The 27841-nt window shown below is 40.9% G+C and overlaps 1 protein-coding gene, 1 long non-coding RNA gene, 1 other non-coding gene and 1 pseudogene across 3 annotated transcripts in view; 2 read left to right on the forward strand and 2 right to left on the reverse strand.

The window, feature by feature from the left end:
* Positions 1-6: 6 nt before the first annotated feature.
* LOC141436220 (uncharacterized) lies at positions 7-1109 on the forward strand. Its single transcript, XR_012452277.1, has 2 exons — positions 7-433; positions 586-1109. It is a non-coding gene; the product is annotated as an uncharacterized lncRNA (long non-coding RNA).
* Positions 1110-1617: 508 nt separating this feature from the next.
* The window catches only part of galene (potassium two pore domain channel subfamily K member galene), a 41626-nt gene continuing 15402 nt past the window's right edge, over positions 1618-27841 (forward strand). The window contains exons 1-5 of the mRNA XM_074099343.1: positions 1618-2068; positions 3544-3672; positions 6186-6305; positions 7301-7427; positions 27171-27297. Coding sequence (XP_073955444.1) covers positions 1994-2068; positions 3544-3672; positions 6186-6305; positions 7301-7427; positions 27171-27297 — 578 coding nt within the window. The 5' untranslated portion in view covers positions 1618-1993. The remainder of the gene's footprint in view (positions 2069-3543; positions 3673-6185; positions 6306-7300; positions 7428-27170; positions 27298-27841) is intronic.
* On the reverse strand, positions 9501-20685 carry LOC141436392 (uncharacterized; annotated as a pseudogene).
* On the reverse strand, positions 26322-26392 carry TRNAG-GCC (transfer RNA glycine (anticodon GCC)). The gene has a single exon. It is a non-coding gene; the product is annotated as a tRNA-Gly (tRNA).

The raw sequence follows: 27841 nt of genomic DNA on the forward strand, positions 1-27841 counted from the left end.
ATAAGTATATTTATGAACTTGACTGTATTATGTAGATGAGAATAATACTTACTTTTAATGTAATTATGTTTTTTTTCTTACCTAAGTTCTTCTAACAGTGTTATTTTAGTGAAAGTTGTTTTTTAATTAAGAATATTTTTCATAAAAATGCAAATTTACTTTTTCATTCCAAGTAATTTAATTAAAAAAATGTAGGTGTGAGTAGGTATTTATTGAGATTTTCATGCCATGACAGCGCCGTCTCTAGCCTTTGACCAAGGTAGAGCGAGGTTGTCTACACTGCTTCTACGCCGTTCAAAAGGCACCATCAAAATTTTATTTTGCACCAGAAACCTTGCCATCTGGCGCTCTTTGCCATCTGGTGCCTAGAGTGACCTCCTCTTGCTCTACCCTAGGTTACCCTAGAGTAACCCCTCCTCTTGCTCTACCCTAGGTTACCCTAGAGTGACGCGCTCCTCTTGCTCTACCCTAGGTTACCCTATAGTGACCGCTCCTCTTGCTCTACCCTAGGTTACCCTATAGTGACCGCTCCTCTTGCTCTACCCTGGTTACCCTAGAGTAACCGCTCCTCTTGCTCTACCCTAGGTTACCCTAGAGCGACCGCTCCTCTTGCTCTGCCCTAGGTTACCCTAGAGCGACCGCTCCTCTTGCTCTACCCTAGGTTACCCTAGAGCGACCGCTCCTCTTGCTCTACCCTAGGTTACCCTAGAGCGACCGCTCCTCTTGCTCTACCCTAGGTTACCCTAGAGCGACCGCTCCTCTTGCTCTACCCTAGGTTACCCTAGAGCGACCGCTCCTCTTGCTCTACCCTAGGTTACCCTAGAGTAACCGCTCCTCTTGCTCTACCCTAGGTTACCCTAGAGCGACCGCTCCTCTTGCTCTACCCTAGGTTACCCTAGAGCGACCGCTCCTCTTGCTCTACCCTTGGTTACCCTAGAGTAACCGCTCCTCTTGCTCTACCCTAGGTTACCCTAGAGCTGGCGCTTCATGATATATTTTATGTCACATGTTACGTACAAATTTATGTTACCCATTAGTTTTACGGCGTCTAATTTAAGAACAGTTGATTTACTTATGTATAACGTGTAAATACAATTTATTTTGTAAAATTTAGTTTTATTTTTTGGTAGAGCGACTGAGATGGGTCATCAATTTGGCATAATGAGCCGCGACGACATTCGGTTGAGCCAAAACTGTCTACAGCACAATCGACGTACTAATTTATATAAGTCTTTTCATTATAGCTGTTGCCCGCAACGCACCTGTGATATGCCTTGTGTTGCGGGTGTCCATGGGCGGCGGTGATTGCTTCCCAACAGGTTACCCCCATGCTAGTTAACCCTCTCTAATATATAAATTATAGGTATATAAAAATCGGTCCAGTAGTTTATTACCGCATACAAAGAAGCGATCTGCTTCTCAGGGCAACGTAGCTCACCTAAATTCCGAGCTCAAGCATTTTGCGTGCAGTAATTGCAACAATATTTTCGTTTTCATTGCCCATTCATCCACACTGGTCTCAGGGCACGGCAAAGTGCCGCAAACTATTTCGAGGCAAGCTTGCGCGCACGCAATGTTTAGAATTTCCCATATTTTGACCCAAATACGCGTTGTCGCTGTTCGTAAAGTCCAGTGTTAGCCACGCGCCGGCGCCGCCTGCGCCGCTCCGCTAATAACTCACCCAAGTAAATATTTTCGCTAAACATATCATAACATGTCTATTTGGGATTGAAAGAAATATGCAGATCGTGTTTTATTAGCGGGATCAAAAGCGGAGTTGCAGTGCCGCTCGGAAGCTAGCGGGCGATACACGCGTCTTGAACCTCATCTTGTTTTAACTAACGCATGACCATTTAGTCAGCGTCTTGTTTTAACTAAAACTGGCTAAATTTAGTGATAGTGAAAATGTGTGAGATCTCGTAAACATCAGTGTCTTGTCAATGTGTGTGTGGTGGTTCATGATGATCAGTGGTGGTGATTGAGACGCGGCAGGATGTCGCGTCGCGATGTGGTGCCGCGCGCGGAACGCGCCGAGTTCCCTGCGCCGCCGCCGAGCAAGTGCGCCAAGGTAAAACGAAGAGATAGGCACTAAACAGTACAGAGCAAAGAAAAACCGATGACATAATTCCTTAGAAGACATCTTTATATCTTATAGTTTCCGAGTTTTCCATATTGGCCTAAAGGAGCCAATATATAGGTCGGAGATGATTCAAGTCAAAAGTCAAAATGTCTGGTTTACTAATGTCTCGGCGAATAACGTTTGGCAACCTGTTTCATTTCGCAAATTTTCATTTCCCAACTGTTTAATATTTCTGAAACTGTAAATATTTCAGGATTTTTATAAAACTAACCTAACCTAACCTAAAGGGTTCTACACGATGGCCCTGAAATAAATCCTGAAATGTTTACAGTTTTAGAGTTTGCGAAATGTAAAGTTGCGAAATGAAACAGGTTGCCAAACGTTACGTTGCGAAAAGGCAGTACTCGAAATATCTTTATTCAGTAGGCTATAATAAGTACTTATGAATGTCAAAAAATTCACCCCCGGTTCGGAAAAACCTCTGTTGAGAAGAATCCGGCAAGAAACACAACGAGGCATATATTTTTTAAACAGATTCACAATGTATCCCTCTATTATTCTACTAATAATATGGTGGCAGTGTCATGCCGATTGGACGATAGGAAGAATGGTGTATGGCCACCATTATAATGCGAAAGTTTAAGTCCCGAGGAAGGAGATAAGATAGATTTTATCCCGGAAAATTGCATAGTTCCCGCGGGATTGCGATTAACGAATCTACTCATACGGAGTCTATAGAGGTCTACTAATCTTTCGACCTCCAGTATGCGGTCACCAGCTGACATGGCGCTTGATCCTAAGTCAGTGGGTATAGGCAAGTATAGGTAGTGCCACAAGTAGGGTTGCAACTTTTTTTTACAAGAAATAAAGTATATTTACGTCTGAGAAGGGAAATAAACAGTATTTTAGAAAAATGAACAGTATTTTCTTCTTTTTTTGTTTTAAAGACAAATTTTTGGGTGCTTCTCGCACAAATTATAAATTTAGTTTCATTTTAAAAGCCTCACAGACTTCGTCAGAATCAAAACTAAAATTAAGATAAATAAGGAGGTAAATTTTTATTAAATTAACATTGGCAGATTCGTTCTGAACCACCACTATTGTGACTATATATGATGCAGGTATTGACTTAGTGTGTGCTAGTGTTAGGCAATGTTGATGCTGAAAACAGTATTTTACATACTTTATTTTAGTTCAACAGTAAAAAGTATAATGTAGTGAAAAACAGTATACTACTGTTTTTACAGTATAGTTGGCAACCCTAGCCACAAGAGTTGAACTGAATGATTACACACACAGCTCCATAAAGAACTGATTGCATAAAAGGATAAAGTATGAAATGAATGGGTGTCAAATCCCGAAACTATGTCAAAATCCCGCTGGTACATGGCATTATCTTGTGTGCTCGACCTCTCTGGCGGCACTACCTGTCACCTGTCACCTGTACAGCTGCGTGTGCGCAGGTGCTGTACTACACGTGGCGGCTGTGCTCGGTAGTGTTCTCCCACTTCGTGATGATCAGTCTGGTGGTGGCCTACTGCATCCTCGGCGCCGTCACCTTCGAGAAGCTCGAAGCCGCGCACGAGAAAGAGGTAACCCTTTTGAACTGGACACCAGCACCAGGAGGCAGCCGAGCGCTGACCGTGTTCTTTGTTCATGAATGAATGAACGAAACGTGTTTGCTTGAATGACAGTCATACAGTGGTGTTGCCATATTTTAAAAAAGCCATCACGTCCGTCGTCGTCTGGCATGCAATAATAATAAGTATGCTATTCTAGACTTATAATATTTTGTAGGGCATTAACATAACAATCTTAGGGAATCAGAATATTTGTGACCTATTAAATCTCCAAAAACTCTTTTAAATTATAATAATACTAGCACCCTGCCCCGGCTCCGCCCGGGTACAATTTTTCTAAATAACCCTCCTTTGGACAGTCGGGTAAAAAAGCCGGCCAAGAGCGAGTCGGACTCACACAGCAAGGGTTTCGTAACATTACCTAATTCTTTATTATTAAAGTGAATATAAAACTAAATATTATGTGAATATTTGAAGCGTCTACGTGTTGCCGTTATTAATATCAAGCAAAAAACGAAAAAATCACGTTTGTTGTATGGGAGCCCCCCTTAAATATTTGTTTTATTCTGTTTTTAGTATTTATTGTTATAGCGATACGATAGTCACGGTTCATGAGATCCAGCCTGATGACACACAGGCGGACAGTGGAGTCTTAGCAATAGGGTCCTGTTTTTACCCTTTGGGTACGGAACCCTAAAAAGGTCTCTAATCAAGGTCACTTCACACATATTTTTCAGCTCCATTTCCCAAAAACTACACCCGACCCGCACGAAACGTACGTATATAAACGTATATAAAAAATTTTGCGCTACCATAATTGCTTGTATGTTTTACGAATTTTTTTACACCTTGGGTTACATTATTGAAGTTTTAGTACGGATCCCTATTTTTTTCTGGTAATAAATATAGCCTATGGCACTTTGGAATAATGTAGCATTCCAATGGTAAAAGATTTTTTGAAATCGGTTCTGTAGTTTCTTCTTTCTTTCTTTCTTTAAAAAATCCAAATCTTTCCTCTTTATAATATTTAGTAAGTATAGATATAGATATAGAAGTGTAGATATAGATTGCTCGGCCGAGATGCTCCCCGCACAATGGTCACCTGGCAGCACACGCAATGAATGGAAAAATGTTCGTTGCGCCGCTGCCCTCCCCGCTACCCACTGGCGTCCAATTCGCGGGGTCGTAAGCGCAGAAACTTTCCCTTCGCAACACAAGAATATACGTCACAACTAATAAGGCTTTAAAATCAAAGATAAATGACCTAACAGTGCCGACGCGCCGACTATTTAGTTGTAACGCCTGTCGATTACTAAAGCGACATGCAGCAAAGAATTTTTACAACATTCGTTAATTTCAACAACATTTCAACAACATTTTGCAGGTGGCAGGACCTTGTGGAAGGTCCGCCCGGATTGCTACCACGATCTTGCTCGTTAATCCTGCCGTGAAGCAGCTGTGCTTGCACTGTTGTGTTTTGGCGTGGAGAGTAAGACAGCCGGTGAAATTACTGGCACTTGAGGTATCCCATCTCAGGCCTCTAGGTTGGCAACGCATCTGCAATACCCCTGGCGTTGCAGATGTTTATTGGCAGTGGTGATCTCTTACCATCAGGAGACCCACTTGCTCGTTTGCAATACAGTCGGAAAAAAATATTCGTGGGATGACCTTCTACAAGTTGTTCAAAAACCCAATGACGCTGGGGCTTCGCTTAGGTATTCCAAATTAGAAATAAACATTCACTTCACTTAAACATCATTCGTCTGATTTCACACTTAAATAGTAAGTAATACAAATGTAAATACGAGAGTAATCTGTCCGTCGGCGCCGTATCTGCTTCGTGTACTGAAGTGAAGAAAAGCGCGTATCAACGAGTATATTAGCACGTGGGATATTAAGGCCCACTTGCAGTAAACACATAAATCTCGAGTTAGCGTTAAGCTCAGTTTAGTAGTGTCAAATTGTATGGAACTGTCAAGCTTAAGCCTGGATTAACTACTAAATCTAGATTATTTTTTCCCTGCAAGACGGCCTTTGTGAATAAGAGAACTATTTCTTGTAATTTAATGGTCGCCTTTCTGAGACCGGGCGTACCTGTTGTTTTTGTAAATTGCACTGCTTTTATTTGCACTACTACTCACAGTTTACAAAGTTTGAAGCCCTTTTGTGTATGTTTTAATATCCGGTAATTCCTAACGCTTTAGTATTTTTTTATATAAAGGTATTGTTATTCCAAAGCTTGAAATTTTACATAAGCTCCAAGACAGAACAACTAAACCAACTGGGGATTTTAAATAATTTATTGAATAAGGCGTTATTTGCTCTTAATGGGGGTAGGTATGCTAGTTTAGTTTTTTTTAATTATTCATATAACCATTATCTCATGCGGCGAAAAAAACCAAGATCATTATTCTCACTAATTACTGCTACAAAACGCTAGCCTAACTAACTGAGCTGGGTAGGTTCTGACGTGACACTCCATTCAGTCCACAATGTCCAACGATTTGGTGATGCTGTGCCGCCAGGTCAAGATGAACATCTCGCAGCTCCGTCGCAACACGACCGACAGCATCTGGACCATGACGAAGGACTCGGCGCTCTTCAGCGAGGCCAACTGGACCAAGGACGTCGTCGTCATGCTCAAGGTACCTACGGCTGGGGACCTCATAGACCGTGCAAAAGCATTTAACCTGACTGTCTTATGCTTAACGAAATTACAAGTTGTTCTGAGGACAATTTACAATGGTTGATTACCATCTATTGCAAATATTGTAAAGGATATTTTGCCTTATTATTTGGCCAGGCACTATATAGCGTAAGTAGAAGAGCCTGATAGTAAAAAAATTGAAATGTTTTCCTTAAGATCGACTCAAGCTTGATCGGTTTTTATTATTTTGTTGATATATGCAGTTTGAGATTTGTATGTCGAATCAATATAGAAAAATGGGGTCTCATACGAGCACAAGAACTGTATTTTGTGTACGGTATAGTAGGTACTTTTTGAGCTCAGATAGGCACCTAGACCTAGCCAGTTTTTTTAGAGGTAGAGCCGGTTATGGCTATGGCCGATATGGCGGCGTTTCATGATATGCCTAGGAATTTCATGATCTGCCTAAACGTCACTGGGCAAATCGTTAAACGGTGAGTTTTGAACGATATGGCGGATGTCCCTTAGCCAATTTATGAAATGGCGCCATTTCACGATATGCTTAGGAATTTCGTGATCTGGCGAATTTTACGATCGGCCGGCTACATGTCCACGGATTAATATAAACAGAGTCTAAGTATCATGAGGTCCGTTTGAAGTTACAGTCTTGCTTGCGATCCATTTGTTAAAGCCAATCCCAAACACAACACAAATATCAAAGATGTCAAAACCTACATATTAGTGCGAACGAACCAGCTTGTCCCCGGAACCCTCATCATCATCATCATCATCATCAATCCCGCAGAAAAAAAAACATTAGGATTTTATCCTTCAAAGAAACCCCTAGGATTGCTCTCTCCATAGATCGCTGAGCGACATTGAATTTGTGGATTAGCCCCGCAGTCAAGGTCCACGTTTAGGCTCCGTACCCTTCAGCCTTGGCTAATGGTGGCCAAGACAGTGTTGGTTTCACAAGTGGCGTTTCCTCGGCAGGACTTCGAGAATGCCATCCTGCTGGAGATGAAGGTGCGCGGCTGGGACGGCTCCGAGAGCACCGACCACATCCAGTGGACCTTCACCGGCGCGCTCTTCTACTCCATCATCGTCATCACTACCATCGGTCAGTACTCATGATCTTTTATATTATATTCAAATTACCTATTACTTTTTTATATAACAAGCTTTTATTGGGTTACTATTGGAAGCAGTTGTGCCGACTCGCTGAGCACGCCCTCCACAGTCAGGGCGAAACTGTTACGTTAACCAACAGCAAAATCAATCATCTCCAAAGATCATCTCCAAAAAAAAGTTGGGTTACTATCACTTCGTCTAAAAAGCAGCTGGTCTAAGTTGTGATCTAAAAAGTTCCCCAATTGTCTCTCGTCGGTATCCGTTCACGGCGGAGCTTCTATTCCGCGTGGCTGAAGCGCTCCGCGCCTTGCCGCAACTCTAACCTAACCTAGCCTATGTTTTTCGCGTTTCAGACACGAACGGGTGCTTTTTAGACGAAGTGAATATTATGAGTGAATACTAATGTAATGAATCACATGCCCTATTCAACTTTTTTTTACACAAATCTGGCCCGAAATAGAGGTCAATCTATCTTACTTGATGAAAAGTGCAGATGAGCCCAAAGGCGTGTTTAGTAACAGCCTATTCACTGTAGCCTTGAAGAGCCCTAGGCTATATCTATCGAACGGCTAAAGCTGATGCTGATTATTACAGAAAACAATGTGGCTCGAGCTTAGGGCCCAAGAAGCCGATATGGCTAGAAATAGATCAGGTATATTAACTTTTCCGGTTTAGTCTGCAACGAGTTGTTGCTCCAGTTAATTTCTTAAAATAAAAACAGGATATTGCAACGATTGTAATTGAAAACGCAATGTACTAAGTATTAAGTATACGATTGGTTTTTTGGAGTCTTTTTATATTTTTTTATTTCAACACCAAATTTGTTACTTTTACAAAAAGACTCCAAAAAACCAATCATTATTTGATTATTTGATTAGTAGAGTAGCGACATCTCTTGTCTGGGTGAGCGGTTGGTTCCGAAAGAGTGTGACGTCTCTCGATGAGAGCGGAACATAGATGTCGCTAGTGCTGCTGCATAAGTAGCGTAGTAGAAATAAGCAACCTGAGATATGAATGCATAGGAAAAATTCGTGTCTAGATTCCTGTCCAGCGGTGGTGTAGGGGTTATAGCACGCAGCACGGATTGCTGAGGACCTGGGTTCGATTCCCAGCGCTGGTCTCTTTTTCTGGTTTTTCTGTGCATCCATGTCTCAGTTTGTATTTTCGATATTAAGTATATACCTTAGATATTACGTGTCTATGAATATGTAAAAAATGGTCACACGTTAATAGGTAGGTAGTATGAAAATGCGGCAAGGTTGGTTCAGGAATGTAGCCGATAGCATTTTTATTTGTTTCATTACTATGGTAGTGTAATAAAAATTGTGTTTCACCTAGAGATCAAATCACTTGTATGTACAGTCACCTGCAATAAACGGAGCGTGCAAAAAGAGCTGACAAATCTTACTGGTCCTATAAATAGAGTTGTATCAGATATGTTTGCACGTTTTGTTGTCAGATACCAATTGGTGCTGGGCTGGTAACTCTACCTATTTAAAAGTACAAAATGAAACAAAAAATGAAAGAAATGAGTGGAAACTGTTTTGGCTTATGTATCATCTAAATTAATTTATATTCAACTGTGTCATATATGCTGTTTGTTTCCCAAATAAATAAATACATAAATAAATAATAAATAATAAAAATTCAAAAATGTTTATTTGAATTCTTATATAGGTACAGATGTTATTGCAATGTGAATATTGAGCGCTTTAAAATTATGAGCTGTGCAGAGTATTGCCACTGTGACTAACGAATGTTTAAATAAGACTGAAAAAGTTCGGCAAATATGAATTATGCCACTCGCACTTAAATTTTAATGGACATTTACTGTCAAATTAGCATCAAACGCTCAGCATTAGTACGCCAAAATATTTTTTCGAATAAAAATATTCGTTTTGAAAAGAGCGCGGGAGGCGGCGCGCGCTGGCCGCGCGCCAGACGCCGCCGTCTATCAAAACTTTATGATGGGGGCACAAACTCGCCGCTTTTATTTCTGAAATCACTCGACAGATTTACGACGAGCCTACACAAAAACATTACGACAGAATAAAAACCAACGTGAGATTCGGAACATGTTTAATGATGAGAGCACTTGCACACCGGCCTCTTTTGCCGGCGGGGGACGCCGTTAAGCATGCGCACTCCTTGAATTCTTTGATCGTATTTTCTTCTCAATAATCCTGCAAAAATGATTCATTATTTATTTTGTTAAAACGGATGCTAATGCTACGTCAACAAAGTTTTAGCGGTGGTAGTCACAGGGAGGGGGCCGTCGGTCTGCGAGGCGGTGCTTGTTGCAGTTAGCACTGAGCACGCGTCGGCGTCGTCCGCGCTACACTAATATTTACACAGCACTCGGCGCCGCGCACGCGCCGCGTTCACAATAAATTAGTTTTATTAGTCACTGCACATCGAACGGTACTTAGAAACCGAACTGACCGTAGCCGCGGGGACCGATCTGGCCAGTGGGCCGCCGGGACCCACCAGCAAGCGCCTCCCCGGCCCGATGATGCCGGTAGGGCCGCCCGGCCCGATGAGGAGCCCCGGTTGCGCCATTCGGCCACCCTGGAACCCGTACGGGCCGATCATCCCCGTGGGTCCCCCCGGCCCGACCAGCACGCTCTGGCGCCGCCCCCCTCGCCCTCCCGGCCCGATCATCCCGGTCGGCCCGCCGGGGCCAACCAGCACCGGTTGCTGTCCGAACTGTTGGGGACCGAGGTATCCTGTGGGGCCTCCGTGTCCGACTAAAACTCCTCTCTGGGCCGATTCTTCTGGACCAATCTGTCCCGTGGGTCCATCAGGTCCGGCAAGAACTCCCTTGTTCGAAGAATGCGCCGGACCAATGTGTCCAGTGGGACCGTCTGGACCCACGAGTACGCCTGTGTTTCGATGGATAGCTTTCAACGCGCTGTTGGGTCGGTCTTGTCCAGCGTGGGCCCTGTCATCGCGGTGGTGTGGGCCGATGTGTCCAGTGGGTCCCTCAGGGCCGACTAAAAGGCCGGGATTTCTTTGGTTCGAGCCAGTGTCACCGATGGGTCCATGCGGCCCGATGTGCCCGGTGGGTCCCTCGGGCCCGGTCAGCACGGGCCGAGCAGCCAGCAGGCGCGGCGAGTTCTCCCGAACTCCACCCCCGGCGCGTCGGGGAACGCCCCCCTTTCTTCTCATAGTTCGGCAGCAGCATGGGGCGCTCATCGTCTATCTCATTGAAATATTCTGAAATCGCAATAAATTTCATAGTTAGTTCATATTCTCAAACTCAAACTCAAATTTATATTTTTATTACCTACTACCCAAGCCCTCTCATTCGGAGAGGTGGCGTGTACCCTGCAGTGGGAGGTAGGTAGTCCAAGATGATATCTCACCTGAGTTACGATTCTTGCTTGGCCTCTTGTAGCAGCAAAGAAACATCCCAGAAGCGCATGCTTGCTGTAACATTAACGGATGTTGTAGTGGGGGGTATCGTTGGATAGGTCTTTTAAAACTACTTGCTAAGACGATTTTTCGATTCAGTGATATATTTGCAAAATATTCAACTTTAAAGTGCTTTCAATAAAATCGAGCGTCCCCTCCCCTCTATAAAATCTAAACTAGTGCCGTTTTGGCTGCAGCAAGGACCAAAGAAATGGACATACATACATACGCTCGATAAACATAACTCTTTGAGCGTGAAGGAGTAACAAACATACACACACACACACACACACAAACTTTCACATTTAAAATATTAGTAGGATTATAGAGTGAGAGGGACGATAGAACTTCGATTTTCGAATTTCGTAGTAGCCACCCTGGGTCCGCCATTTGACGAGCCCAGAGCTATAATTAGGCTGAGAGAGTTGTATGTTACCGGCAGGTCGGTGCGCGGCGTGCACTCGGCCGTGGACACACACTTGCAGTACTGCAGCGAGTCCAGCGTGCCGTCCGACTGGTACCTGCGCACAATGTAACTGATACAAATTGGGTAGATTCCTGGATAAAAAATATATAATAGTAGATTATTGTCGTGGCCTGGAAGTAGGCAATTGCTGGCTGAGTATGAGTATTAAACGGACGAGCTTGCGAGTCCGTTTAACTAATACGAAGCCAGCAATTGCTATTCCAGCCGAGACTAATATAAAGCTTTTCTCAAAAATGGTGAATAATTCTGAAATAGAATAAACTTTTTCTCAAAATATATTATAAAATTTAATTTTATTCCAATATTTTTCTTATGCTTTCCCGCCTTTTTTCATTAAAAATAAACTGCAGGTGTATTTTTCCACCGAAAACACCACAAGATATTTCAGACCCAATAGAAAAAGTCCAGAGTTCCAACAAAATATCTGATACCAGCCATTAGACTTGGCTGTATACGACTTGTGCCAACATTTCCATGGCCTTTTTAATAAAAAAAAAATGTGACTGATTGCAGGCGCGCTAATTCATTATTGTCGAGCTAGCGCGCCTATGTACTTCGCCTTCTGATATGTAAAGAATAATGTCAACTTTTACGGACATTTTTGAGAAAATGTATTTATTCCGTCAGTTATAGAAATGAAAATATCGGACAACAGATTACAAAGATAAAGCGCGGGAGTACGGCGTACGGCGGTGTACTGCCTTTTCGGCTTCGCCAAATTTCACTTAGCAACCAACCTTGCGCCGAAGTTTCATTTGGCAACCTGATCGTCGGCATAACTTTATTTCGCATTTTTCTTATTTCGCAACATTTTTATATTGCAAAATTTTACTTCTTCACACTTATATGGCAAATAATTATGTAGCAAATGATTGGCTTAACAAATAACAAATTGTCAAATAACATTTGGCCTATTTTTATATCAGTTTTACTTCAATTTGATTTGTGCAAGCGACCGAAGTCAAGCAAGACGGTTCGGAGCAGAAGCGACTTGGATAGTTTAGGTTCACAAGGTTAAGGCGGGAGCGAAGCGGAGCGTAGCTTCCGCTTTAGCCTTCGATGTTAGTTTTTTTTTTTATAGTAGCCAGGATAACTGCCACTAGGAAAGTAGGTTGGATGCCATTCAATATGTTGCTAAATTAAGGTTTGCCAATCAATACATTTGACGAACAGACAAATGACATCTTCATAAAATTCCAGGTAATAATTTGCATAATAATAATTTATAAAATCTTTAGTTGGGAAATGATATCAGTGCGAAACGTTGAGGGTGTAGTTAATGTACGACTTGTTAATGCACGCTTAAATAATGCACGGCCTGATAATCCGTGCTTATGTGCTCGAATTATCTAGTCGTGCATTATCACCCCGTACCGAACTAGCAGGGAACCAATAATGTACGCGCAATAATGTACGACGTGATAATCCGAAGCATTATGTCTTCCGATTATCATGCCTTACGATTTCCGTGATTGAAATAAAAAAACCTAACGAAGGGCGAGAGCGTTGAGCGAGGCTACCGCCTTGCTCGCACGCCCTCGCTCTTCAACCTAACCCGGCCGGGTCGGTTCTGCTCCGACTATATCGATCTCACTCGCTGCGCTCGCTCGATCCGCGGCGAAACATTTCTAAATTGAAAATACAAACTGAAATAAAGATGCACAGAAAAAAACAGAAAAATAAGACCATCACTGGGAATCCGGGATGACCGTAAAAGTAAAAATTTGGAATTGAAATGAAAAAATTCTATTCATTCGAATCGATTGGATTCAGATTATCACGTCGTACATTATCACTACGTACATTACAGCGCGTGTAATATTTTGTACGCCCTGATAATGCGCGACCATGATAATGTACGGCATGATAATCTGGAGCAATAATGCTTCGGATTATCATGTCGTACATTATTGCGCGTACATTCCGAGTTATACATTATTGTTTCCCCTACTACTACTAGCATACTACTAGCATTTGCTAGTATGTACCTACATACAAACAAAAGCACAGTCAACTGCGGCAGTACCTGGTGTAGGCGCCGTCGCGCATGCGCTGTGGCTCCGCGCGCACCGGGTAGCGGCCAGAGTCGGAGCCGGCGGGCCGGTTGTAGAAGCCCCCGGTGTCCGTCGGCTCCTTGATCTCGTCTGCTTGCACGTTGTTCTGACGGTGTCTGGAATCGTATATCATTATGAAAATCGAACGAACCACCCATACCCGGCCCATTTTGATTCAGACTTCATTGATTTTCTGGAAGGAGAAGGACTAAATTAAAACGAGGTTATTATTTTGAATTTCCTGAAAAGTATTTCACTTTTGATCTAGGAGTGCGAAACTAGGTTATCGGTACCAAATTTTAAGTCAATCCTTAGAAAATAAGAATTGAAAGTAAAATACGAGTAATAACTTGTAAATAAAAAAAAAGCCACGCCTGATGGCAAGCTTAGATTTTTATCCCAAATTAAATGTCCAGAGTGAGCGAGGGAGTCTAGCTTTTGGAGGCTTGCTAACTTTTAAACTCAAATAATATCAGGATCACTATTTAAAAATTACTGATGAACTTTTTATGGCTCCATATTTGAAAAGGAATAAACGGAACCCTTATAGGATCACTTTGTTGTCAAGCCCCTTTTTCTCAGAAACGCGTGAAATGGATATCAGACTAACATCTGCTAAATATTATTCCTTAAAGTATTTCTAAGTCGACGCAATTAAAAATATTAAGTTAAACTATGTTACGTAGTACAGCCGCCATCAGATCTAAGCCATAAGTTCGCCTTTGTACTCTTTTGTTTTGTTGTTTTCTTTTCGTATTATTTTTGTGTTTTATGTACAATGAAGTATTTACATACATACATACATACATCTTTCGGAGTGGCCAAGGTGGTCAAAAATATCGATACATGATCTTTGTATCAGCATATTATATCTATACCTTAATAATAGAGTGCATGAGCCAATATTTTTGACCACCTTGGCCATTTCGAAGTATTTGATGGCGGTTGTACATTCGATGATTTGTGACATGCTCAAATTTTTTGCCGCGTGCCATTCGTTCGCCACCCCTGACTTGATTTGAAATGAAAAACCCTTTGATCTTCTTCATTTCAGTTCAGAAGTAATACGGCTTTGTACCAAAGTTATAATTGTTATTCTACTAGAACAATAAAGTGCTAAAACAAATCTTGGCAAGGCAAGGTGATAGAAATCAGGTAACACGGCATAATAGTAATTAACATTCGTATTACCAATTGCACGTGTAATTTCAGCCTTCTATCAGCCGGAGCTAGCTCTAACGCAACCGCCAACAATGCAAATGAAATCAATACTAACGTTGCTAAACACACTAACCCAGAGCTGTCTCTTGCGGAAGCTTGCACGGGTTTTTTGCTCGATATTCGGCACCGGCGCCGCGTGAGGCAACCAGAGATTGATTGGCCGCAGTTCAAGCGAAAGGCTGTAATGTGATTTTGGAATGCCCTGCGAGTAAATATGCGCAACGCCGCCAAATTATGAAATTTACTCAAAGGAAGCCATCGCAATCATTTAAGTTCTATCATATCTAGTTACTTGTTACCTACATAACAGACTCGTTATTCAACTTGGTGCTGGCAAAGTTATTCAATTGTCACGTGATGACTCCTTTGAAGGTCGAAGCGAATAAAACCAAAACCGGTGAAGTCAGTTTGTTTTAAAACTGTGCAGGAAGATCTTCAGACATCTTTTGTCTAAAACACGAAATGTAACGCCTTGTCAATACGTAAGTAGTGACAAACTTTGTCTGTGCCTCTGTCAATCTGTTTACAACGAGCGCACGTGATGTGCCAACAAAAGCGACGTTTCCTGGAGCAGACGCGACTGAGACGTTCCTTTATGACGCAAGTAGTGCAACGTTCAGCCATTCTAGTGTCAACCGTAATAGCAGTAATGTTATAGCGCCGCGAACAATGGCATATCGGCGTTGGGCAAGGCGCTGAAAGCGATGGTGACGCACCAAGGACTTAATCAAGGGATAGAATTGGTGTAATTAGAGATGAGAATTACGTGCTTCGTGCATGCAATGCGAATGTAATAAATTAACTTACTCGTAGGCTTTCGGGTCAAGGTGCAAATGGTAGTTGTAAATGATGCGGTTAACATTTCCGTTGATTGCATTGTAGTTTAATTGGTAGCAACGGTCGATTTATTATTTCTGCGATCAAATTTTCATCGTTAAAGCAAACCAAAATTCGGTTCACTTAAAGATGCAAAAATGTTGCTAGACGTGATTTCGTATTGTTTTCGTGATAATACCTTATACATAACAAATTGGTGTGGCTTGATTTAAGTCTGAACTAAGCTCCTGACAAAAAATATAGACCTGTGTAGCATATACAACATACATGTGATATAAATACTTGACTTCAGTATATTAGCAACGCTTAAAAAAAGAGACTGATAACTTTTCGCAAAATCACAATCAAATCCGTAGAAGCTGTCTTGGTGACAAAAGTATTTGAACACGCTCTTACGCGATTGATAATACGGCCGTGTTCAGATATTTTTAAGTAGTTGGTCACCTTTGATGTTTATGGTAGCGGCAAGTAAGCAATTATGTATTTGGGAGTACGTAAAAGAGCCATGGTAATTTAGCGGTTTGACCTATGGTCTCTTACGCAGAAGACTGTGCTTGTTGTTTAGCAAGATAGAGGGCAGCAATGTAGCCCATTTTTGGTTGAATCCGTAGTGCGATTAATAAACAGTGAACATGGCTATTGAGTTTTTATATCTTCCTAGAAATATTAATTAATTCAAGCCCGGTCTCGCATATTTCAATTTTTCGGAACGTAAAATAATGGGTGTATGTATGTGTAGTAATCTATGCATTCGAAGCAATTCATGGTTGAGTGATATTTCCAATTCCTACTGGGTTTACAAGCCCACTCAATATGTGAGAAGGCCCGTGCTGAGCAGGACGAGCAAGCCGCAAATGATGAAATGATGATGATGGTGTGGTTGAAGACCTTGTAAACATATAAAGCAATAAAGTGATCACGAAACACTGACCTGCTGGCGCTGTCGTCTACAAAGCGCACTTTGGTGTCGATGCGCACGGAGGCTGCGCCCGCGCCGTCCTCGTCCCAGCGCCAGCGCTCGCCGCCGCACGCGCCCGCCAGCGCCACCACCAGCCATGCTCCTGTACACAACCAGCGTTAGACCCTGGTCGCCCTTCACACATGGCAACTGCTAAGTATGTCTGTCTGTGGTACCGTAGCTCTTAAACGGGTGGACCGATTTGAATGCGGTTTTTTTTATTTGAAATCAGGTTTTCTAGCGATGATTACTAGAACTGAACCAGTGAGATACAACTTTGGCTTCACCTGCACTTAACATCAGGTCAGATAGGGGTCTATCACGGATAATTTTATGCATCAAAAACCGGACAAGAGCGTGTCGGACACGCCCAGGATAGCGTTCCGTAGCCATTACGAAAAAATCAAATATTTTTCTAAGGATTTCGTATTGTGTACTGAATCTTCCAAGTTTAGGTATATTTTATACGTTAGGCTGCTATTTACTCTTAAACTACTGATTAGTTTCAAGCAACCGTAGCCGCTATAATTTTCCTTCTAAATTTGATATACTTATTTACTACGTACCATACTGAATTTTTTTTTTCAAACCTATCCAACGATACCCTACAATATAGGGTTAGTGGAGAAAAAAAACACCCCCACTTTACGTCTATGGGAAGTACCCTAAAAATTTTTTTTTACTTTTTTTTATTGTACCACCTTGTTGGCGTGACTGGTATGTATATTTATTTTAAATTATAGCTTTCTAGTACTAACGGTCTCTGAGCTTACCGGCGGTCAGACAGACAGCCAGACGGACAGACATGGCGAAACTATAAGGGTTCCTAGTTGACTACGGAACCCTAAAAAAGTAGCGGTACATCGCGCTTTGCATATTACTGTGTTGTTGAATGATGTGGTTATTCTCGCCCGCCGGGTAAGAAGGACCCGCAGGGCTACTACGAAAATCGAAACTCGAAGTACCGTCCCTCTCGCTCTCGTATTAAATAGTATAAGTGTTAGAGGGACCGCACAACACAAACTTCGAGTTTCGATTTTCGTAGTAGCCCTGCAGGCCCGAACATTAAAGACCGCAGGATTCAGACGCTGCGGGCGATAAGCTACTAGGCACCTACCGTTGGTGGCAGGTTAGCACTTCCAGTAAACTCCAAAACCGCAAAACATTATTGCCTATAAGATCCGATAGAATTTTGAACATAATTTTGAAAGTTAGTCTTTCTCATCCATTCTTTCCAACTACTCGTACCTAATCATCACTCCATCTCGTGGACTGTCTTCCTACAATCCTGCACCCCATTCTCGGTCTTCATTCCTACATTTTCTCTCTTCATTCTGTCAGAAAAAGATGTGCCAATGATATATTTTTCCGCGGCAAATCTTAATCATGGATCATTACATGATTGAACTGTAGTCTTATGAGTCATTTTATGCAAGATTCTCTCCGTGATAGTCTGTAATTATGGGTGGACAATGCACGTAGTGTCAAGGCGGTGAATGACATAGTATTTATAATTAGATAGGCTAGAAGCTAGAGGGAAGGTGAATCACAGATGGCGATGACTATCGGTCACCAGGTTACAACGTAGGGAGTTTACAAACACCAGCGACCTCACATCAGCCGTATTATGATAGCGCGCGATTGTTAGTATAACCGTAGGGATTGTCTATTTTATCTAAACATTAACAAGGAGAAAGATTTTGTTTAGTCGTTGATAGAAAGTATCATTCAAAGGGGAAATGTATGTATAGCTGAGAAAGATTGTTTTGACACGTTCAACTTCGACCTTACGTCGGCACATATTCGCAAAAGGCGGTTTTAAATGTGTAGTTATAAAATTATGACATAAACAGTCGGTGTGTTAGGACACAAAATTCCCAAATTAGACCTGCCATAATCTATAATTTGCTTCAAACTAGCTTTGTTGCTTGCTTGTACTGAGAAAGTCCAAAATGTTATCGAATGTTTCTATTACATCATGGAGTTTGCTTTACACGGATAGCTAGCTTAAGGCTTTTGTGTAGTGTTGTTGGGAAGCAGCGTTGTATGAGGTGCGTGTGCGGCGGTCGCGCGCCGAGCGTCGTCGCGGTAGCGGCGTGGGCGGGCGGCGGGGTTGCGCAAACGCTGCTGCTCAAGGATCCTCTGAGGCAACGGAACCTTTTGTGGATCAACTTGTTCGGCGACATGCGTGTAAACGTGTACTTTTGGATTCCATAATAATGACAAAATCTCTGCAAGGTCGTAAACGCCCATAGTAAAATAGTTATGGGCTTATGGGCAGTAAAGTCGTAATTTTAATTGCCTTCTGTTAAATAGTAGATTGATAAACAATGGTTGTAGGTGATCAATTACAACCAATATATTTAGGCGCACGAGCGAGCAAAGCGAGCGAGGGTGCTTATAGTTCGCGGGTGTAATTGATCATTTACACTCGAGTTGAACACTCTACTTTTCATCACAAATGCGAGGAAATAAAGAAAAACCGTTATAAATGTATACGCAATTTGTAACAGAGCGGAAGAAAATTTATCGCGCCAAACCGTCTTTTGTTTTTTTATTATTGGCTCGCGCTCTCTGGTTTTGGCACATTCAGCCAGCACTGGCCAGCAGCATTATGCCAGCATGGAGGTTTGGAGGTAAGTATTACGCAATACAATCTCCATTTTTACCAGTTCGTGAATACAAAGGAGCACCATTCGATTTTTAAATTTACTTACATCCCTAAAGATGTAAATCGAATTTACAACACGGATTTCAAGTTTAATGCAAACTAAGATTGGTTTTTTTGGAATCTTTTTGTATTTTTTATTTCAATTCCAAATTTTTACTTTTACGGTCATCCCGTAAAACCTAATCCATCAGGATTAGGTGGGAATCATCCCAGTGTTGGTCTTATTTTTTTGGTTTTTCTGTGCATCTATATTTCAGTTTGTATTTTCAAATGCAACCTACTTTCAGAGCTTAAGTGATGAAAAGTTGTTTCTGTTAAAAGTCGTGTTTTAACCTACGCAAAGCCCCTCAAGCAAAGGGTCGTGAGTTCGAGCCGGGCTCACACCTCTGACTTTTTCGAAATTTATGTACATTAAAAATTTACCACGACCTTTACAATATTGTTAGGAAACCTGTACTTTCGTGCGAGAAAATTCAATGGCAGTGCAAAGTTCCCGATCCGTACTGGGCCCGATGGAACTACGACCACACCGTCTCCTTCTGAGAAGAGGCGGGACGTAATATAGGCTGAGATGAGAAGACAATAGTAGACTAGGTAAATAAATACATTTTAATGAATTTAATTTAGAGGATAATTTGCAGAGAAATCAGATAATTAATACTAATATACTGAGTGAAATTACTACTGCTACATGTACAGTTATATCTTTAGACTTATAAATTGTGTTATGTATGTGTGTTGTGTATAGCTTACGCTACATTATGTTACGAAAAGTTGCAGCCTTACACATACATACTAACTTGTATTACAAAGAATTTATTGCAGAATTATTTGTAATACATGTAGTAATGTACGTATACTGTAAACTAAAACCTCTGACTAAATCGTCATAATTAAAGTCATGTAAAACCACGATTAATATGAATAAATTTCTTAATACTCGTGAAATACATAAGAAAATGAATGGTTAATGTCTACTAAATATTTGAAGCACGTTGACGCACTCGGGCACTAAGAGTTCCGTACAAGTATTTTTATTATATGATGTGACTAAAAATTTATGTTTTTCGCAATTTTTCCTTTATCTGTGCTATAAGACGTTGCTTCGTACCAAATTTCAAGATTCTGAGTTCACGGGAAGTACCCTGTAGGTTTTGATTCCCTTGCAAGTGTCGAAAATTTGCAGCATTTAAACGACTGTATCTTTTGATTGCATTGGCTTAGAAGTTTGATTTTTTCACAGCTCCAAGAGACAGTAGACTTGAGTATTTGATATAAATTTCGGCTTGATACCTCCACGCGTTCCTGGGAAAAAGGGTATTGACAGACAGACGGACAACAAAGTGATCCTATATAAGGGTTCCGTTTTGAGGTACGGAACCCTAAAAATAAAACTTTTTATAATAAATAATGAAATAAAAGCTAATAAAAAATACAAACCGATAAACATCGTAGAATCCACTTATCACAGTCAACTCAAGAATCTTATTTAAAATAAACTTTTTGAAAATGAATTAAATATAAAATATCGGTATTCATTCGCGGTTGCGGCTGCGCGCTGCGCCCAGAGTGCTGCAACTGAGCCGGCGCCCGCGCCGCCGCCACATGCCCGCGCCGCGTCTAAGCGTGCTGTAATTGTTGCGATGGTACAAAATAATAATACGGAAATTGATTTGACTATTGTAATGTGTATTATTCTTTCACACCTCTCCTTCAGAAAAGTAACTTTTCCTCCTGAGACGAGAGCAAGCAAAGTGCAACTTTTCTGTTCAAGGCTTTTCTAAGTGTTTTATTGCAAATGCCACTTTTGAAGTTGATAATTGTAAAGCCACGCCATTTTCTATGCTGGTTGTTCTTTAATAATATTTAAATTTTTTAATGCTCGGTATGAGCCACTCGGGAGCAAAATTATTTTCATCTTAGGCGTTAACACTTGAATCCCTCATTATGCTCAGGATTATAGTTGTAGAATCCTTCGCTACATTCTGGATTCAATGTACGCCCTCGCCGTAAATACATCATTTTGCTCCCTTGTGACACAAATAACTATTTCTTACCGTTTTGTCGCTGTTTTATCTCTCCGTGCTTAAGTTTATTTTGGGCGTCTAAAAACACCATAATACTTAGGTATAGTCGACCAAGAAATTATTTACCACCCTAAGGTTCAATGTTATTTGTAGTGCTTAAAACATCGAACCCTATTTATACACTCACAAGTCAATATGGCAATCAGCCTTATTGTTTTATTTCTGAACTAGGACTGTCATTACAATTGGTAAAGCACTTGCTTGACCGACTATGCTTTTATCTAATAATAATTCAATGTTTTTTATTTGGTACCAGTCTACGAAGAGTCTCTTACAATTTGGAAATATTTGTTAAATAAAAGGTGGTACGAGGATGCGGTTCGCCTGATGGGAAGCAATACATAGCCGCCCATACGACCGCTACTCGAAAAGTATGACAGGTGCGTTACCGACCCTGCGAAAGGCTGATAGGCTCGTTTTTTAACGATCGCTATTTGTTTTAGATAATAATTTAGGTCGACGGCAGACAGTTGGGTTTTATTGTGGCTCTAAACCAGTTTTCTCATTTAATGAATTTCACAATCCAAGCAATTGGGTACAGACATGAAGGTAGACATAACATACGGTTTGTGGAAAACACCAAGGTTGAAAGAAATTGAGATTATCTTAACACCGGTCCGCCATGATCTGCAAGGTCAAGGTCATCGGGTCGCTTTTGATGCGTCTGAATCATCTCCGAAACAGCCTCGTCTCGAGATTCAGTGATGCAAGGGAGTAGGTGGTCGTAGACTCTATCGTGAAGTTTTGCTCTATCTAATTTATTATGTAACTAGAGTTTACCGACGGCTTCGCACGCGTAAGTCATTAGATAGGTACTGCAGTTGAATTTAAATTCCGGGATTTTCCAAAATTCCCGTGGGAATTCCCGAAAATTAGAACGTGGTTTTTATTGACATTTCCATTAAAAGCCACTATGTCAAATTTCATGACACTAAGCCCAATGGTTGTTATTTCGAGATTTCAGACGACCAGATGGCCTAGTGATTAGAGAACCACTACGAAGCTTGAGGTCCCGGGTTCGATTCCCGTGTCGGGCAGATATTAGTATGAAAAATACGAATGTTTGTTCTCGGGTCTTGGGTGTTTACTATGTATTTAAGTATGTATCTATCTATATAATTATATTTATCCGTTGCTTAGTACCCATAACACAAGCTTTGCTAAGCTTACTTTGGGACTAGGTCAATTGGTGTGAATTGTCCCGTGATATTTATTTATTTATAATAACACATAAGTAGGTAGTTATCTTTTCACTGAATTAGAACTTAGTTCACACTCTGAACATTCAAGCTTTAGTCATAATAAGTGTCTAATCCTATATTACTACTATACTTATTATTACTATGCTGAGCTGAGACCGTTTCGCGATTTCGCAAATACTGTCATTAATATTTATTTTATAATTGTTTTATTTTGTGTACTTATGTAATTTGCGAATTAGCGAATAAACGTTTCTATTCTATTCTATTCTATTCTATTCTATTAACACCTACTCGATTCAGGTGTCACGATTCCGACAAAAGCTTTAGGCACCTACAACATGCAACGGAACTGTCGCGTAGCCTACGAACGCTTTATCTTTTCACATTGTTGCTCTTGACTTAGCCGGCAGAGGATTCATTTTCATTCACTCACTCACCAAAATCCGCATTTATAATACTTGTATTATTAGAACAGGACAGTAGAGCCGCGACTATAAAGATATTTTCTGTAATGTGCATCGTAGAAATCGCCCCGCCATCCCTGTATTTTTTTCCATGTTTCTAATTTACTTTGTTTTGCTAGATTTGCTTAATACTAGTTAAAAATAAAATAGAATAAATAGAATAGAATTGTAATCGGTGTAATTTATTTGACGTATAAATGTGATGCCGTCTCTGTTTGTTTTGTTCGAATAGCCGGAGACTGCATCACATTTATCTGTCAGTTAAAATTAATTAATGGGTATTGAAACAGCTTCTTAGTATCATGTAAATGATTCCTCTGCGGCCTACTTACAGAACAAACGATTTAGTTTTAATTTGGAAGAGGCTTCTAAGTTACAAAAGTACCTATATAATATTGTAACAACATTTATTCCGGGTTATTTTTACATGCTTTTTGTACATCCAATCAGCTGTGATCATCGGTCATAAATCATTTATTTGCATAAAACATGGTATCAGATCTTGATCTAATCTTGGGTCCATATCGAAAATACAAACTGAAATATAGATGCACAGAAAAACCAGAAAAATAAAACCAGCGCTGGGAATCGAACCCAGGTCCTCGGCATTCCGTGACGCGTGCTATACCGCTACACCAGCGCTGGTCTTATTTTTCTGGTTTTTCTGTGCATCTATATTTCAGTTTGTATTTTCGATATGGGTTTACGGATGACCGTAAAAGTAACAAAAATTTGGAATTGAAAAAAAAATACAAAAGATTCCAAAAACCAATCCTAATCTTGGGTCCCATACACCCTTTTTTATCACCCCACTGAAGTTGTGTTTTGTATTACACTTTGGATAGATTCCCCGCCAAGGAAGTAAAGTGAGAGGGGATGTGGGAATCCAGAGGCTGTTGCTAATAATACAAGTCGATTGTTGCTTATCTCTGCTCCAATTTATCAAGGCCACCGGTGGGATTTACAAGCGATTGTTTTCGGAAGGCCGCCATGGTATTGCTAGTGAGCTGTGGCATTGTACGTCGTCTCGTTACGAGTGTAGAGGATTGCATTGTTTGTGGCAATTGAATTGTGTTTGTTTAGGACTAATTGAGCATTGCAGATGTAACTGATTTGTAGTGATTTGCGCACTGGCATACACACACGGCTGCAGATTTATAAAAGGTATCTTCTTGGTATTGTAGACAAACGCATAGATATAAGCTGATGTGGACGATCCCTTACACGCAATCACCAGGAAAGCAAGTGCGAGACGAATGGAGGCGGTTAGTGAAGTTCCAAAAACTTAATATGGCGATCAGTACCACTGTCAAGCGTGAAACTGGGCAGAAAAGAAGGAGAAGAGACAAACGAGAATGCGAGTCGCCTGGATTAAAAACAATACAAGATACTTGTGACTGCGTGGTCAAAGAGTTATTTAGGAGTTTTGAGGGTTTAAAATTTATGGAATGTTACAGCGGGTGGCTGGGTTAGTTGGACTGAATACCACTGTGACTGTTTTCCAGGATTTTTCAGTTGTGGTTGACATAATTACATTCCCATAGGTTGGATGTTCTTCTAAATAGTGTACCCTGTCAAAGGCGTGACTACACTTTGTATAAAAATTGCGATGTAAAATCTTAAAGTTAATTGCAGGTGTGTTGGCAGGTGGTACAGTCACCAGCAATAATATCTGCAACAGCGGAGCCTGCAAAAATATCTGACACATCCTTCCGGCCCTAGGAATAGAGTCGAATCTGATATTTATGCACGCTTGTTGTGTCAGATATTGGTGCTGGTGACTGTATAGGACCTTGTGCAAGGTCCGCCCGGATTGCTACCACCATCTTGCTCGCTAATCCTGCCGTGAAGCAGCAGTGCTTGCACTGTTGTGCTTCGGCGTGGAGAGTAAGACAGCCGGTGAAATTCCTGGCACGTGAGGTATCCCATCTTAGGGCTCTAGGTTGGCAACGCGTCTGCAATACCCCTGGTGTTGCAGATGCTTATGGGCGGTGGTGATCTCTTACCATCAGGAGACCCACTTGCTCGTTTGCCATCCAGTCGAAAAAAAAAAAGGTAGTTTCTATCAAAGAACTCGTCGACGTCGTCGGAGTTAAGGAAAATCAAGAAAAACACGGTGTGTAGTACCCGGACAGCTGGAGTCGCGTGTTAGGACCACTCTCAAAACAAACAGTGTATTAATATAGTTCTAAGAGCAACGCAATTATTCGCTTAAAGTATTCCGACATGATGAAATAACAGGTAGAGAAAAACAAATGGCACTTTTTGTGTCTGTATCAATGATATTAACAGGTATACCTGTCCTGTTGTACCGGCAGTTGGTTGGACGAAAAGACGGCGGCCTCGCCGCGTCCGGCCGCGCCGGAAGCCCGCGTCACTACACATCGATTAGCCAAAAACTCCTGGCCCAATTTAATATGCTAATCATTAGATTAAAGATAATGTTTGTAATTTGATAAAAAATTACTCTGATTTGGGATTTTCCGAAAGAGTACTCGTAGGTGATGATGGTAAAGGTTGGCTTTGGTGTCCGAGCAGCAGCTCGTCGGGGACGCGACCTAGTTACTGGCAGGGAGCATGAGATTGATAACACGCATATTCACACGTTGTATAGCGATGATTGACTTGAGCATTACTAAATCAGATCAAAAGGGTACATATAGCCAAAGCATATAGCTACTTAATCACATTTTTTTATCTTTTTTAATAACATTGATAAACGCATTTACACGGACGGAGTCTAGTCCATACTTAATATTATAAATGCGGAAGTGTATTGTATGGTTGTCTGTCTTTCAAGTCGAAACGGAGAGACGGATCGACGTGATTTTTGGTATAGAGATAGGTAGTTTATGGGCCAGAGAGTGGCATAGGCTGCTTTTTGCCCGAGGAACGGCGCGCGATTACCGAATTCCACGCGGGCGAAGCCGCGGGCAAAAACTAGTTACCTATAAATTACGTTTCAGTTGTAATACTGGTTTCGATCAGACTTCATTACAATAGCTATATTTTTCCGCTCTCGGACAAAGCAAAGCATTGCCAGTCGATGATTAAGATTAAGTAATTAATACCAACCAGCCGACAATTGTAGGTACAAAACTATGTTCTTATTTATTGACAGTACACAAAAACTTGATCAGTAGGATATAAATGGTTTCAAGGTAAATTCTTATGTAAGCTGCCGTGACTCACTAGGAATGGCCATAATTTTGACTAATTTAATGTTTTTTTATTCAAATTGACATTTATTGAGACGAGGTCGTATTAATAGTCGTTGTTGAATGATGATATAAAATGACTGCCTTATTTTGATTATAATTAACATCATGCAAAATTGTTATGGGCATCCGGGAACAAGATTTTGGTAGAGCTAAATTAAAATTTAAGTCTACCTAGTTGTCTCTCATAGCTTAAAAATATAAAAGGCCCGAGTTTTTTATTAGTTAAATGGCGTTCTGAATTTGATTTAAAAAAAATGAAAAAAGAGATGCATCGGCCGGGAATCGAACCCGGGCCGCCCGCGTGGCAGGCGAGCATTCTACCACTGAACCACCGATGCTCATGTCTGTCTAAGCAAAATTACCAATCGCTTTCTACACAGCAGCGCTAACCGATATCGCTATCGGATGACGTCACAGCCGGCACGCGCGGTTCTATTCACACGATCCGCTCCAAACCGTTCACTTTGCACGCGCTCTACGTAAACAGCTTTTGATCTCATTTCATTCATAAATTTCATAATTCTTTTGTGTTTATCTAATTTGTGAATTATGCCAAGTGGTTTCATACAAACGAAATCTATTTTCGCGCAGATGGTTTATCGTTCACTACATTTATTCTTCTCTGTCGGCTTTTCTAACAAAACGCGGATGAATTTTATCGACTTTTTTACTACATTTAATAGGCAATATTAGAATTTGTATTTCTTTTCTGTTTTAAATTCGTCAATTTTTGAAATGGTCTTTGTCAGATTTTTACATCAAATCAACGGCAAAGAATACAATTAGAATAGGTAGTGACACTTGATGTACTTTCACTGTTTCTAAAGAAATTACTTAGTTAATACGAGTTTATGTAAATACAAATGGACATTATTTCTTAAGTCCTACCTATTTTAAATTTGACAAAATGTAGGTAGTATTTAACGATGTCCAGAATGGACAGCTTTTCTTGGAGTTGTGGATTTTCCATTAGTACTTATAATATAGACAGTCAACCCTATGAATAGGCACAGTTGTACAACACCAATAAAACATTACATTCTGTTCTGTTATGTTTTGTTCTGTTCTATTCTATTCTGCTTTGTTCTGTTCTGTTCTATTCTGTTATTTGGGCAGGGTACGGGCATATCGCGCCGAAGACGCAGACCGGCAAGGTGGTGACCATCTTCTACGCCATCCTCGGCATCCCGCTGATGCTGCTCTGCCTCTCCAACATCGGGGACGTCATGGCTTCCTCCTTCAGGTATCGTACACTCACCATCACCAATGCCTGAAACCAAGCGTGCATAAAATATCTGACACAATACAAAACAATAACTCTTTTTGCACACCAACACAAATAGTAAGCAGTGTACAGAAAGCACAGGTATAACACAGAGATATTCTAAGGTAAGCAATAGGCAGCCTTATCGCTTCAGAGCGATCTCTTCCAGGCAACCTGATATGAATCAATTTGTAGGGCTGATAGAATTTGTAGGGCTGTCTGACTGTACAGACTGTTCAAAAGTTAGCACTTTTTCAAAAAGGCAGATTGCTCGTCACATGCACAGAAACTAACGTGTTCACTTATATGTATACGTGAAAAAGATACAATTCAAAATTTGAACGTGTAATTTTTTTCGTAATAAGGAATAGTTTGGTGGGGCCGCGGTGCATTGCCCATTGTTTTTTAATAGGCGCACATTGATATGATTAAAGAGCTATTAATATGTATCTATCTGTAGTAATAAAAATAATATGTTTAAACCAGTAATTTTTGCTTTATTTATTTTATCCTCGTAAGTCAT

Source organism: Choristoneura fumiferana, chromosome 16 (genome assembly GCF_025370935.1).
Source record: "Choristoneura fumiferana chromosome 16, NRCan_CFum_1, whole genome shotgun sequence".
In the NCBI taxonomy this organism is placed as follows: domain Eukaryota; kingdom Metazoa; phylum Arthropoda; class Insecta; order Lepidoptera; family Tortricidae; genus Choristoneura; species Choristoneura fumiferana.